We start from the raw sequence: 14377 nt of genomic DNA on the forward strand, positions 1-14377 counted from the left end.
ATTGCTTTCACAGTGCAAAATGCTAGATGGATCTCTGCTGATATACTGGGTCTCATTCCAGGCACAACACTTTGGAGAGACATTTACTGGAATATACAAGAGACTGGAGAGGTGCTGCCTCCTTCAAACAAAGCAGCACAACAAAAGATTTAGGTACAAAGATCTAAGTCTGGTTTTCTTTAAACAGTAAATGGAGAGAAGCTGCTTTTACTAGTAGAAAGGCTGTTAGAGTAGGCAGAGGAATGGCTAAGCAACAGATCCAGTGAAAAGAAAACATTCTACAGTGCAATAAGTTAGCAAGTTGAATCTACTGCCCGAAAAGGTGGTGAAAACAAATTCACAAATAGAGAGTTGACATAGGCTACATTATTTGAGTTCAGAATCATGTTGTGATGTTGTGGCAACCAGTATAAACCTATTCCATGATCAATCTAATCCTTCCCCCCTAAACAGTCAAAACCATTTGTTTTCCTTACATCCATATGCCTATCTAAGTCTTTAAATGCTCCTATTGTATCAGTCTCAAATACCATTCCAATAGTGTGAACCAGGCACCTGGCTTACACTGTACAAAAATAATGTACCTTTGACATCTTCCCTTGAACTTTTCTCTACTCAGCTTAAACAATGCCCTTCGGTATTGGCAACTATTTGCAGTTTTAGTTCTAAAGCAACAATGTGTTTGTAATTTGAAGTACTTCACAACATTGTGGCCAACGGACTAGAAGATGTCACATAAATGTTGCAAATTTACAGTCCCTAAACACAGCTACTCATCGTTCATGAATAATACTTCAGAAGCAACATCTAGAGTGCAAATTTGTTATGTAAACATTTATAGAAACACCTTTGTGAATATAACATGTTGAGACACTTGTCCATTACACAATGCCACCCAGTGAATATTTTCACAACAGACTAATTTTACTAGCTCCTGTCCCCAGTACTGTGGACATGTCCTTTTGTTTGTCAGCCTCATCTCCAAAATGGACAAGATGATTATGAGCTTCACAAATTTAGAAACTATTATTGACTGCTGTTTCTGCTCTAGAGCTTAAAAAAAGCACTACAATGGATGGATTCAGGCTAGTGAAAATCACTTTCAAGTCTAAAGTTTTTAGTTGTAGATCTTATTTCTATATTGAAAACTTTTTCACCTTACATTTATTTTAAATTGTTCAACTACTTTCTACCCTCTCTCTGAAATATTCATAACAAATAAATATTTCAAATTATCTTGACAATTCCTTTGCCCCACAATACTTCTTGATCTGTTGAGTTCTTGCTGTTCATTAGATTCTTTCAGCTAGTTTCTTGTGTTTGTTCTTCCAATTTATGTTGCATTCCGTCACAATTATGTTGTAACTTAGGTATTCTTTGTCAATGTATTGACTGTTCTGATGCTGCTTTCTATTTATAAAACAGCACATTATCTAATTTGCCAAAAGCACTTCCACATTACAACTTCTTCTAAAAGTGTTTTCTAATGGGATTGTACTACAGACTTCCCAATAGCCAGCAGGACACATTTGAGGAACAGATATGCAGACAGATTAAGGTGTAAAAACAATAGAGTTGTTGTCACTGGGGACTTCAACTTCCTTCAGAAAAACTGGGATTTTCTGAGTGCAAGAGGTTTAGATGGGGCAGAATTTGTTACACGTATCCAGAAGCATTTCTAAAATCAATATGTAGATAGTCCACTAAAAGAGGGCTCTTGAGTCTGGCCAGGTGACTGACCTTTCAGTGGGTGAACAGTTCGGGGAACAGTGACCACAACTCCTGAAGTTTTAAGATAGGCATAGCTAAGGATAAGCATGGACTTGTGGAGAAATATTAAATGACAGTAGGGCAAGTTACAAAAGCATTAGACAGGAACTAGGAAGAGTCAATTGGAAACAGCTGTTTTTGGGAAAATCCATATCAGACGTGGAAAATGTTTAAATACCAACTACACAGTGTACTGGACTGTTATGTTCCAGTAAGGAAGGAAGGACATGGATGGCAAGGTTGCAGCTACAGATGTCCCCCGCTTTATGAATGTTCGCTTTTACAAAAGACCTACATTAGTAACCTGTTTTCACATTACTAAGAGGATTTTCGCTTTTACGAAAATTTTTCCCATATAAATTAATGGTTGATCGCTTTACACCATTTCGGCTTAAGAGAGGTTTCATAGGAACGCTCTACCTTTGTAAAGGGGGGGGGAGAAAACATGTATATAGGATCCTGGTCAGACCCCACTTGCAGTACTGTGCTCAGTTCTGGTCGCCTCACTACAGGAAAGATGTGGAAACCATAGAAAGGGTGCAGAGATTTACAAGGATGTTGCCTGGATTGGGGAGCATGCCTTATGAAAACAGGTTGAGTGAACTCAACCTTTTCTCCTTGGAGCGAAGGATGATGAGGGGTGACCTGATAGAGGTGTATAAGATGATGAGAGGCACTGATCCTGTGGATAGTCAGAGGCTTTTTTCCAGGGCTGAAATGGTTACCACAAGAGGACACAGGTTTAAGGTGCTGGGGAGTAAGTACAGAGGAGATATCAGGGGTAAGTTGGATTTCTTTAATGCAGAGAGTGGTGAGTGCACAGAATGAGCTGCCAGCAACGATGGAGGAGGCGGATACAATAAGGTCTTTTAAGAGACTTTTGGATAGGTACGTGGTGCTTAGAAAAATAGAGGGCTATGGGTAAGCCTAGTAATTTCTACGGTAGGGACATGCTTGGCACAACTTTGTGGGCCGAGGGGCCTGTATTGCGCTGTAGGTTTTCTATGTTTCTAAGGTATGAGGATGTTGAGAGAAATGATGGATTTAATCAAACAAAAATGTAAAGCTTAGGATGCCATTGAGAATTATAAAGTCAGTGAAGAACTAGGGAATTAGGAAAGCCAGGAGGGACCACGAAAAGTCCTGGGGAAATAGGATTAAACTGAATCCCAAGGTATTTTATACATACATCAAGAGCAAGAGGATTAACAAGGGAGAAGGTAGGACCACTCAAGGATAAAGGGGGAAGAGCACTTGTTTGGATGCGGAGAATATAGCAAGGTCCTTAATAAGTATATTACATCAGTGCTAACCAAGGAGGACGTGGAGGATAAGGAGATCAGTGCTGAATGTACTGAGGTAAAGGAGGAGGTAGTGTTGGGTCTTGGCAGCTAAGCCCCATGGCCTAATGGGATATATTCCAGGTTATTGAGAGAAGAGATTGCTGAGGCCTTAACAAATATCTCTGTGTATATGAAGTGTTGTACCTTGGTAGGTCAAACATGAACAGACAATTTGTCATGGCAAGATCCTTAACAGTGTTGATAAGCAGAGGGATCTTGGAGTCCCAGTTTAAGATCCTTGAAAGTGGCTATACAGGTTGATAGGTGGTTAAGAAGGTAAATGGCAAGCTTGCTTATTTTAGTTGAGGCATTGAGTTCAAACATCAGGAAGCTTTAAAAAACTCTAGTTAGACCACATCTGGAATATTGCATACAGTTCTAGTCGCCCCATTATAGGAAGGATGGCGAGGTTTTAGAGACGGTGCAGAAATTTACTAGGATGTTGCCTGGATTAGAGTGCATGTGCTATAACAAGGTATGACCATAAGACATAGGAGCAGAATTAGGCTATTGAGCCCATTGAGTCTACTCCACTATTCCATCATGACTGATCTTGGATCTCACTCAACCTCATACAGTTGCCTTCTTGTCATATCCTTTGGTGCCCTGACCGATCAGGAAACTATCAACTTCTGCCTCCACCGCAGTTTGTGGCAGAGCATTCCACTACTCTCTGGCTAAAAAAAATTCTTCCTTACCTCTGTTCTAAAAGATCACCCATCAATTTTGAGGGAGTTCCCTTGAGTTCTGGGCACCCCCACTATGGGAAACTTCCTCTCCACATCAATCCCATATAGTCCTTTCAACATCTGGAAAGTTTCAATGAATTCCTCCCCATGCATTCTTCTAAATTCCAGTAAATGCAGGTCCAAAGCTGCAAACTGCTCCTCGTATGTTAACCCCTTCATTCCCAGAGACATCCTAGTGAATCTCCTCTGGACTCTCTCCAATGACACCACATCCTTTCTGGGAGATGGGCCCAAGACTGTTGACCAAGTGCAGCCTGACATAAAGACTCAGCATTATCTCCTTGCTTTTATATTCTATTCCCCTTGAAATAAATGCCAAACATTGCATTTGCCTTCTTTACCACAGACTCAATCTGCAAACTGTCTTGCACGAGGACTCTTAAATTCCTCTGCACTTCTGATGTTTGAACCGTCTCCCCATTTTGTTAATATTTCACACTATTGTTCCTTTCACCAAAATGCATCATCATACATTTCCCAACACTGTATTGCATTTGCCACTTTTTTGCTCATTCTTCCAATTTGTCTGAGTCCTGCTGCAATCACATTGCTTCCTCAGCACTACATACCCCTCCACCTATCTGTGTCATCTGCAAACTTTGTCACAAAGCCATCAATTCCGTTATCCAATCATTGACAAACAATGTGAAAAGTAGAAGTCTCAATACTGACCCCTGAGGAACACCACTAGTCACTGGCAGCCAACTAGAAAAGGCCCCCTTTATTCCCACTTGCTGCCTCCTGCCTGTCAGTCATTCCGTTATCCATGCCAGTATCTTTCTTGTAACACCATATGATTTTATCTTGTTAAGCAGCATCACATGTGGCAGCTTATGAAATGTCTTCTGAAAATCCAAGTAAATGACATCCACTGTCTCTCCTCTGTCCACTTTGCTTGTTGCTTCCTCGAAGAGCTCTCACAGATTTGTAAAGCAAGATTTCCCTTTACAGAAACCATGCTGACATTGACTTATTTTATCATTAGTCAAGTCACTTTTATTGTCATTTTACCATAACTGATGGTACAGTACATAGTAAAAATGAGACAACGTTTTTCAAGACCATGGTGTTATGTGACACAGTACTAAAACTAGTCTGAACTACGTAAAAAAACAACACAGAGAAAGCTACACTGGACTACAGACCTACACAGGACTGCGTAAAGTGCACAAAAACAGTGCAAGCATTACAATAAATAATAAACAGAACAACAGGGCAAGGTGTCAGTCCAGGCTCTGGTTATTGAGGAGTCTGATAGCTTGGGGGAAGAAACTGTTACATAGTCTGGTCGTGAGAGCCCGAATGCTTCAGAGCCTTTTCCCAGATGGCAGGAGGGAGAAGAGATTGTATGAGGGGTGCATGGGGTCCTTCATAATGCTGTTTCCTTTGCAGATGCAGCGTGTAGTGTAAATGTCCGTGATGGCGGGAAGAGAGACCCTGATGATCTTCACAGCTGACCTCACTATCCGCTGCAGGGTCTTGTGATCCGAGATGGTACAATTTCCAAACCAGGCAGTGATGCAGCTGCTCAGGATGCTCTCAATACAACCCCTGTAGAATGTGTTGAGGATGGGGGGTGGGAGATGGACTTTCCTCAGCCTTTGCAGCAAGTAGAGACGCTGCTGGGCTTTCTTTGCTATGGAGCTCATACAATCTCTTGATTGAGATCGTTAAGAGCACCAAATTTTTTCTTATATATACACACACACACAGAGTGGTGGGTGTCTGGAATGTGCTGCCTACGGCAGAGTTGAGGCAGAAATATTAGAGGCTTTTAAAGGATGTTTCAATAGGCATATAAATGTGAAGAAAATAGAAGGAAATGGGCATTGTGTGGGCAGAAGAGATTTGTTTAGTCAGCCATTTGATTACTAATGTAATTAGTTTGGCACAACACTGTGGACTGAAGAGCCTGCTCCTGTGGTATACTGTTCTATGTTAAAAGGCAAAAGGACCATTCAATGGCAGTGATAGTCAATTTATTTTGATACCACTAGGTGAATATTCTTAAAAATTTCAGTACTGGACACTAACAAATACTGCCAAAATTCTGTTATATTTCAAGCAGAACATGCAATTTTCAGGACCCTAGAACCAAAGACTGTAAGAAAATGTCATCTTCACATTACAAAGTCCCACAACAGCAACAATGAAGGTGGCACAGGACTATGAGCAGCAATTGCAGAATACTAAATGATAAGGGGTAGAAAGAAGCAAAATAAGTCAGAATGATCCACAATCCAATATCTTTTTCATGTTGTTCAAAGCAACAATTTGTCAAACTCATCAACCTGCTAAAACAATAAGGCAATTAAAATTCTATTCATTTGCCACAAACATGATAGATAACAAGTTGCATGAGAAGGAAACCTGCGTCCTCTGGCACACTGAGGTTTTGCACTCTCATTACTGAGAGTGACACTAAAACTTGTGTAATGCCCTGCAAAAGAACATGTTTTATTGTATTCCTCCTGCTCCACTGCTAGGTATTTTATTTATTTCAGCAGCTTTTCTGCAAAGTGCAGTGTGCTATGCTAATTAAGCTTCATAGACTAGTATTGTGGTTTCTGTTAAGCTAAGGAGCCATTTGCTCAGCTTAGGAATGTTGTGTCAGCATGGGTTCTGAATAATTAAAGCAATCCACCCAACTACTTCAGAAACTAGCTCCAATGTTTATGTGCACATTTAGACTGATTTAACTGTACTGAGCCCTTTTTCTTGTTTCTATTAACCGCTTGTTAAAGATGAAATATATGTAAATATGCTTCCACTTTAATTTTTTTTTAATTTTTTTATTAGTTTTTCAAAACATTTTACAAAATTAAAAACCCCAAATCCCAGTGGGGAGCATTAATACAGTGCAAGATTACGCATACAATAACAATATGCTACAAAGGAAGAGAATTTAACAAAAAAGCACCTAAATTAAAGACAAGTGAGCTTAGTGTCCTCCCCAATCCCCACAACACAAGAAAAAAACAACAACTCCAGACCAACCACCACACAATATAGAGAGTTTAAGTCAGGACAGTCAAACTCCCAGACTGTGAATACACTTAGTAACAGAGGATAATAATGCCTACTACCAGAAAAAAAAGGGAGCTGAAAGCAAGGGACCGAAAAGAAGAAAAAAAAGAAAGAAAAAAAAAACCCTAGTCAAGAGGAAGGTTATGAAAGTACTCGATAAAAGGTCCCCAGACCTTATGGAACTTTAGATCCGAATTGAGAACTGAATAATGAATTTTTTCGAGGTCCAAGCAGGCCATAATGTCGTTAAGCCATTGCGCATGTGTGGGCGGGGCAACATCTCTCCATCTGAGGAGGATCAAGCGTCTCGCCAGGAGAGAGGCAAAAGATAGTATTCGGCATTTGGTCGGACCCAGACATAAATCTGTCTCGCCCCAAAAACCGAACAGAGCAATTAAGGGGTTAGGTTCTAGGTGCTGATTCAGAATACCCGATAATGTAGTGAAGACATCTTTCCAGAATTTCTCCAAGCTAGGACAGAACCAGTACATGTGGATGAGAGAGGCCACGCCCCTCTTGCATTTATCACAGAGCGGACTAATGCCAGGGTAGAATCGAGATAGTTTAGATTTAGACATATGGGCTCTATGAACAATATTAAACTGTAAGAGGCAATGGCGAGCACAAAGGGAGGTTGAGTTGACCGATTTGAGAACTGAGTCCCAGCTCTCCTCGGATAAGGAGATATTTAAATCCTGCTCCCAGGCCATTTTAATTTTATCCACAGGGGCCCGTCGTAAGGCTGCTAGTTTATCTCGGATAATTGAAATTAAACCTTTACCTAGTGGATTAATGGAAAGAAATAGGTCCATAGCATTTTTCGCAGGCATTTCAGGAAAGTTAGGAATTAAAGGAGCAGTAAAGTGTCGGATTTGGAGATATCTGAAAAAGTGAGCGTTAGGCCCACTTTAATTTTATGCTGGTGTAATGTCTGTTATTTCTTGGCAAATGATAATTTTGCATGGAACAATACTTACACAGCATTCACCAAAAATTTTGTTTCCTCTTTGGAACATTCCAATTTTCCTGTTTGGTTGAACCCGAATCATACTGACCTTAGATGCGTGTTGCTTATTGAAGGTGGCCTGAACAATTTTTATAGAGACTAGCAAATACAATTTTCCTGCCACTGGCACAGATTTATTGGTCATACTTGTCAGAGTAAATGAGTAACACATTTGGTTAAAAGGATTTACATGTGCATCAGATCCTGAATCTCATATTTCATTAGGATAAGCTATTACTTATTTTGATACACAAATTTGTTGTCATTGCAACTGGTTGTGGTCCTGGTCATCTCCTGCTCATCACTACAACAGAAAGCAAGGGTTTGGGATTTTCCCGGAAAGGCCCTTAGCAAATTGCTGCTGCACATCTTTTGCTTCATTACACTGCAGCTACAATGTGCTGGAAACAAATGCTTTCAACTTCAGTAATTATCAAGCACTTTACATGACACTCACCAGCAGACTATCGAAAAACCTCACATTCAAAACAAAGTAACAAAATACAAATCACCCACTTACCATCAGGAAAATAAAATGGCTCATATTTGATTTCTTTTGGCTCTCCGCTTCCATTTTTACTTCCAATCTAATAATACAAAGGAACAGGTAATGAAAGCATGAAAGCTCCATTATTCTCATTTTATCCTTTAAAATTGTTCCGATCTTTCACCGACTGTAGCCTAACACTTTTCCAATGACCGATGAGGTTTCACCTCTTTCCAAACACTATTATTTCCACTTTATTTTCAATTGTGATCACTTCCTGTCAACGGAACAGAAACACTGCGGACGGCGGGTCCTGAGCTCCGCGGGGTCCTAAGGACCACCGCACTGAATTCCCAAGGTCTAAAGTCCACCACACTGAGACAGGTTAAATGGGACAAGTGGGGGCTGTGCTGGGTTTGGGTATTTGATCCTTCACTATATTCCGCGTAGGAATCTGAGACAAGAATCAATGCAATACAGTGGACTACATAAGTAATATGTAATCATACAGTGGATTTCCTTTCAGGAACAAATTTTCCCCAAAATAAGGCACAGAAAATCTTCTCCGAGTAAAAGAACTATTACTAAGTAGGTTTACTAAGAAATCTATTCACCAAGGCATGGTGATAGCATTGAAAAAAATAATCTATTTCAAAATTGTATTTTTCAGATTATAAGAGTAGCCACTGACTGATACAGAAATTAGAAAATATGGGCATGTTCCATTCTAAAGTTGTGCAAGGTTGACCAAGAGCATTACAAGAAGAGAATTAAAATACCTTTGTTTGCATATCAGCCTTTCGGTCTTCTTGTTCCTTGAATTTTAACCTATATGGAACCATTTTTTCTTGTAGCTCTGGTACGCACAATTCGTATACATCCAGCATTAAAGGAAACTTGACATCCTGAGGACAATTGCACAACAAATTTTCTACACACGGTTGCAAAACTAAACAGTGATACGTTAATATACTTTCCCATTCAAAGATTTCTGTAAAGAGAAATTTAAAACCAAGTACCGAAATAGAAACTGCCAATACAAACTAACACTCAACTCTGTTAAATTGTTAGATTGTCTAGAGAGAAGAATTCTGCCCTGATCTAGCTGTATTCTTTGAGCCTCTGCAACCATTTCTACTGTCCAAAGCAACTTGCATCCAACGAAGTATTTCTTAAAAATATTATTAACCAGTGTTATTGCAGTGACTGCAGTATTACTTAACAGAAAATCTCAATTTTAGACTGAAGAGACTGAATGCATTTGAGAAAAGTCAAAGATAATGGAATACTTCCATACTGGAAAAAAGAATGTTGCAACTCAGGATTTTTACCATTTAGAAGAGTTTTTATATAATTAACAGGAATTATATTTCTTCTGAATATTGACAATGAACATCAAACTAAAATTGCTGTCATAAGTGAGGAGAAATGTTGGTCACTAACATTGTGTCAAAGTTACTGTTAGTAAAGAGCACATAACTTTGACACAATGAATGCATGATTTTTAAAGGAAAAGCTGACAAATAGTTACAGCAGAGGAAACAGTCTTTGGACAGCGAGGAAGGTATGATTATACAGTGGATTCCAGTAAACTGGGACATATCAGGACCAGTACATTTTGGCCCGATTTAGCAGCTGCACAATTAGCCAAAATATAACGGAAATAGAAAGGAATAAAAACAAAAGAAACTAATGTTTAAGAGAGTAACAAATACGTACTTAAATGAAATTGAGAACACATTAGAGCACTACCAATACACTACCATAAAACTATAATAATTCCTAAATGTTAACAGAGGAATTCATTCCGTGTACACTGCTTTGTTCTTTTGATTGACTCTAAATGAACAACATCAGCGCAGACAATCTAATGCAGATAACAGACTGTCTTCATAGAATGTTACTGATGACTACACCCTCCAATTCTTCATTTTCATTGTAACATTCAAGATGATTGTCGATGCCTTCAAATTCTCCATAGTTCCTAACTTGAAATAACAAGTAACAAAAATCACTGATTTTTTTAAAAATAAACACATGCAACAGACACTATTTAAAAACTCAAATGCTGTTACATGCAAATGCAGAAAATCCAAAGCAACATACACAAAATGCTGGAGGAACTCAGCAAGCCAGGCAGCATCTATGGAAAAGAGTAAACAGTTGATGTTTCGGACTGAGACCATTCTTGAGGACAGTTTAAATCTGTTCAGCAACAATCTTCAGGCATAGTGTCCTAAATAAACAAAGGGAATCCCGGCTATTTTGTCGATTCGTTTTTGTTCTTTAAGAGTTGTCCCAAATAAGCGGCTGCCCAATTAACAGGAATCCACTGTAATTGTAATTTCTGGTACTAGGCTACATCCGAACACTGTAAATGCCGTTAACACTGAAATGGCTTAATTTGCTGTCAAATAATCACACATGGTGGAAACCAGTTTCTTCCATTTCAATCGTTCCAATAAATTTAAATAATAAATTACTCCAAAGTAAAAGGGAAACAAAATTTGGGAAAATTTTTTACAACAATCATGTCTTAACTCTTTCTTCCAAGGTTAACTTTAGTATGCTTCTTAAAAAGATTAATAGAGTTGGTATTCTCATTTAAGTATCTGTTATCAAAGTTAATCTACAGAAGCAGGCATATTTTTGTTTCCTTTTCAATATAGGACAGTCATAAGTAAATTGTGCAAGTGTGTTTCACAATGACCCTTCAGCCTATTTTAATTTAATTAGTCTCCAAAGCAGAGATGTCTGCTTTGCAAACAAAAATAATGAACAGCTTAAAAAGCAAAACTGACATTAGTCAATGAAATGGGGATCCAGAGAAGCAAATGAAAAAATTCCCTTCCAAAATGTGCAACAGTCTAACAACAGATTACAATCACTAACCTTCAGAACTTTGGCATTTACAGACTCCTTTTCCTTGTAGAAAAACCTCACCATCTGAATTGTCAGGTAGGCAGGTAAACGGCATAGTTTAGACTGAATTACAAAAAAATTAAAGATGATTTAAAAATAATTAAAACTCAGTAGCAACACATGTATAGCTGCATATTGTCATAACCTGTTTCACATCTGATTTATCCAACAGTAAAGCACAAACATTTGTTCAATAGTCTACAAGGTAAAAAATAGAGATGCGCAAAGCTCAATTGCGCTGCAAATGAAGGTTCCCCTGCTTGCAGGCATCATGACCAAAATACCACTCAAGCATGGCCCAAAGAAGCGCAAGTAACAGTCAGACATATTACTAAATGAGGGTCCAACCATCAACCTGCTAGGTCAGCCATATTAATATTATGTCTACTCACATATCAGAGACTGAATTCCCTGCAACAAACTCTTTTCCCTCTCTGCCGTCTAGGAAAAGGCACCAAAGCATTCAGCCTCTCACAACCAGACTATGTAACAGTTTCTTCCCCCAAGCTATCAGACTCCTCAATACCCAGAGCCTGGACTGACACCTTACTGCCCTATTGTCTTGTTTATTATTTATTGTAATGCCTGCACTTTTTTGTGCACTTTATGCAGTCCTGGGTAGGTCTGTAGTCCAGTGTAGCTGTTTTTTTCTCTCTGTTGTTTTTTTTAACGTAGTTCAGTCTAGTTTTTGTACTGTGTCATGTAACACCATGGTCCTGAAAAAAGGTTGTCTCATTTTTACTATGTACTGTACAGTTATGGTCAAAATGACAATAAAAGTGACTTGACTTATGGCTCATCTCCTGATACCAAGACCTTCCCACCATGTACAAAACATGGGTGAGAAATGTGATGAAACGCACTCCGCTTCTCTGGATGAGGACAGTTTCAAAAACATCCAATAAAGTGCAGTTCACCCAAAATCCTTATCTTTTGAAGTGTTAGAAGTCCTGTACCTGATTTAGATAACCTGGCTTAATAGTTGTAATATATTTTGTTGATAATGTATGTGAAATTTTTGGAACAAAGGTGTTGGTTTTCTTATAGGTTTAAATCAGGATTATTTGATTCTAAGGTGTGCAAAACTAGATAACCTCAGCTGTAAGAAGGGCCGATCAACTGGTAACAGCATTCCCAAATTTGAGAGAAGGGGCGGGGGAGAAATCTAAAACAGTATTCATCAATCCTTACTGGAGCTGTGAATAAATAGCAATCAATATGGGGACTTTAAAGCTTAGCTCAAAGTTGTGGATAATACCACATCCACTTTTCCTAACTCCAGATCAGAAAACATCGTGGCAGTATTAGGCCATTCAGCCTTGAGTCTGCCCCATCATTCAATCATGGCTACTTTATTTTTCCTTTCAACTCCATTCTCCAGTCTTCACCCTATAACCTTTGATATCATTTATCATCAAAAACCTTCAACCTCCATTTTAAATACACCAAACTTGGCTTCCACAGCCACCTGTGGCAATTAATTCTAGATTTCGCCCTCTGCTAAAGGGACATCTTTTTAACTCTGAGGATTCTGCCCTCTGGTTCTGGACGCCCACTATACTGGAAACATCCTCTCCACGTTGACTCTATCTAAGCCATTTCAATATTCTGTAGGTTTCAGTGAGATCTGACCTTCTAAATTCAAGCGAGTACAGGTCTAAAGCTATCAAGTGTTGCTCATATATTAACCCTTTCATCATCAGGATCAGAATCAGGTTTATTATCATCAGCATGTGACATGAAATTTGTTAACTTAGCAACAGTAGTTCAATGCAATACATAATCTAGCAGAGAGAAAAAAATAACAAAATAAAACATAATAAGTAAATCAATTACATATATTGAGTAGATTTTTTAAAATGTGCAAAAACAGAAATAATGTATATTTTTTTAAAAAGTGAGGTAGAGTCCAAAACTTCAATGTACATTTTGGAATCAGATGGCAGAGGGGAAGAAGCTGGTCGTGACTCGCTGAGTGTGTGACTTCAGGCTTCTGTATTTCCTACCTGATGGTAACAATGAGAAAAGGGCATGCCCTGGGTGCTGGAGGTCCCTTCTGAGACACTGCTCCCTAAAGATGTTCTGGGTACTTTGGGTTCATTGTCATAAACTTCCCTTAGATCCTCTCCAACACCAGCACATCTTTCTAAATGGTTAGAAAGTGATTATCTTTCCTTTTTTGGCCTCATTTATTTGTCCACTCTCACCCCCTTTCGCAAACAAGATGATGATGCTATTTAAACATTATTTTTTCCTAAGGTTCTATACCATTCGTGAGCAGTACATTTTCATAACCTTTAAGAATACTTCCACAAATGGTTTGTGAAAATAGAAAGAGATATTTAGAGGCTTTAGCACTCAATATCATGAAGTGCTTTGTGCCAATTAATTACATTGGGCATTCTTCATCAATGCAGTTTGCAAGCACCATGGACTCAGCGAGGTTCAGGTAGAGCTGTTCACGTAAGTAGGGCTGTGGATGGAGCTTTAAACTAAATTCTGGGGGTGGGGTGGAAGCCGTCGAGAGACTGGAAAAGTATGGATAAAGTAGAAATGAAAAAGAGCAGGCAAGGTTACTAAAGGCTCCAAAATTTTAAAAAAAGGCAAACTTTAGATTAAGAGAACAATTTAACACCAAACAACAGGGAGTAAAGTTTGTGAAGAGGGTGGTGAATAAAGGTCTGAAGATGTTGTATTTGAATGCGCATTATATACAAAACAAGATAGATGGAAGACGAGAAATTTTGCAGATGCTTGAAATTCAAAGCAATGCATGCAAAATGCTGCAGAATCTCAGCAGGTCAAGCAGCATCTATGGAAATAAACAAAAATGTGATATTTCACACCGAGACTCCTCCTCAGGACTGGCAAGGAAAGGGAGAGATGCCAGAATAAAAAGGTGGGGTCGGGGCAGGGTTAGGAAGATAGCTAGAATGAGGTAAGAGAAGTTGGGAGGGTAGGAAAGGTAAAGGGCTGGAGTGGAAGGAATCTAATAGGAGAGGAGGGTGAACCATAGGAGATAGGGCAAGAAGAGTAAACCCGGGGAAGGTGTTTGGGTGGGGGGGGTGATGAG

The 14377-nt window shown here is 39.0% G+C and overlaps 1 protein-coding gene across 1 annotated transcript in view; it reads right to left on the minus strand.

Moving 5' to 3' along the window:
* usp14 (ubiquitin specific peptidase 14 (tRNA-guanine transglycosylase)) overlaps nucleotides 1-14377 on the minus strand; it is a 55237-nt gene that overhangs the window by 6300 nt on the left and 34560 nt on the right. The window contains exons 12-14 of the mRNA XM_073043487.1: nucleotides 11275-11367; nucleotides 9162-9287; nucleotides 8416-8482 (exon numbers count right to left, since the gene is read on the minus strand). Coding sequence (XP_072899588.1) covers nucleotides 8416-8482; nucleotides 9162-9287; nucleotides 11275-11367 — 286 coding nt within the window. The remainder of the gene's footprint in view (nucleotides 1-8415; nucleotides 8483-9161; nucleotides 9288-11274; nucleotides 11368-14377) is intronic.

Source organism: Hemitrygon akajei, chromosome 1 (genome assembly GCF_048418815.1).
Source record: "Hemitrygon akajei chromosome 1, sHemAka1.3, whole genome shotgun sequence".
Taxonomy (NCBI): domain Eukaryota; kingdom Metazoa; phylum Chordata; class Chondrichthyes; order Myliobatiformes; family Dasyatidae; genus Hemitrygon; species Hemitrygon akajei.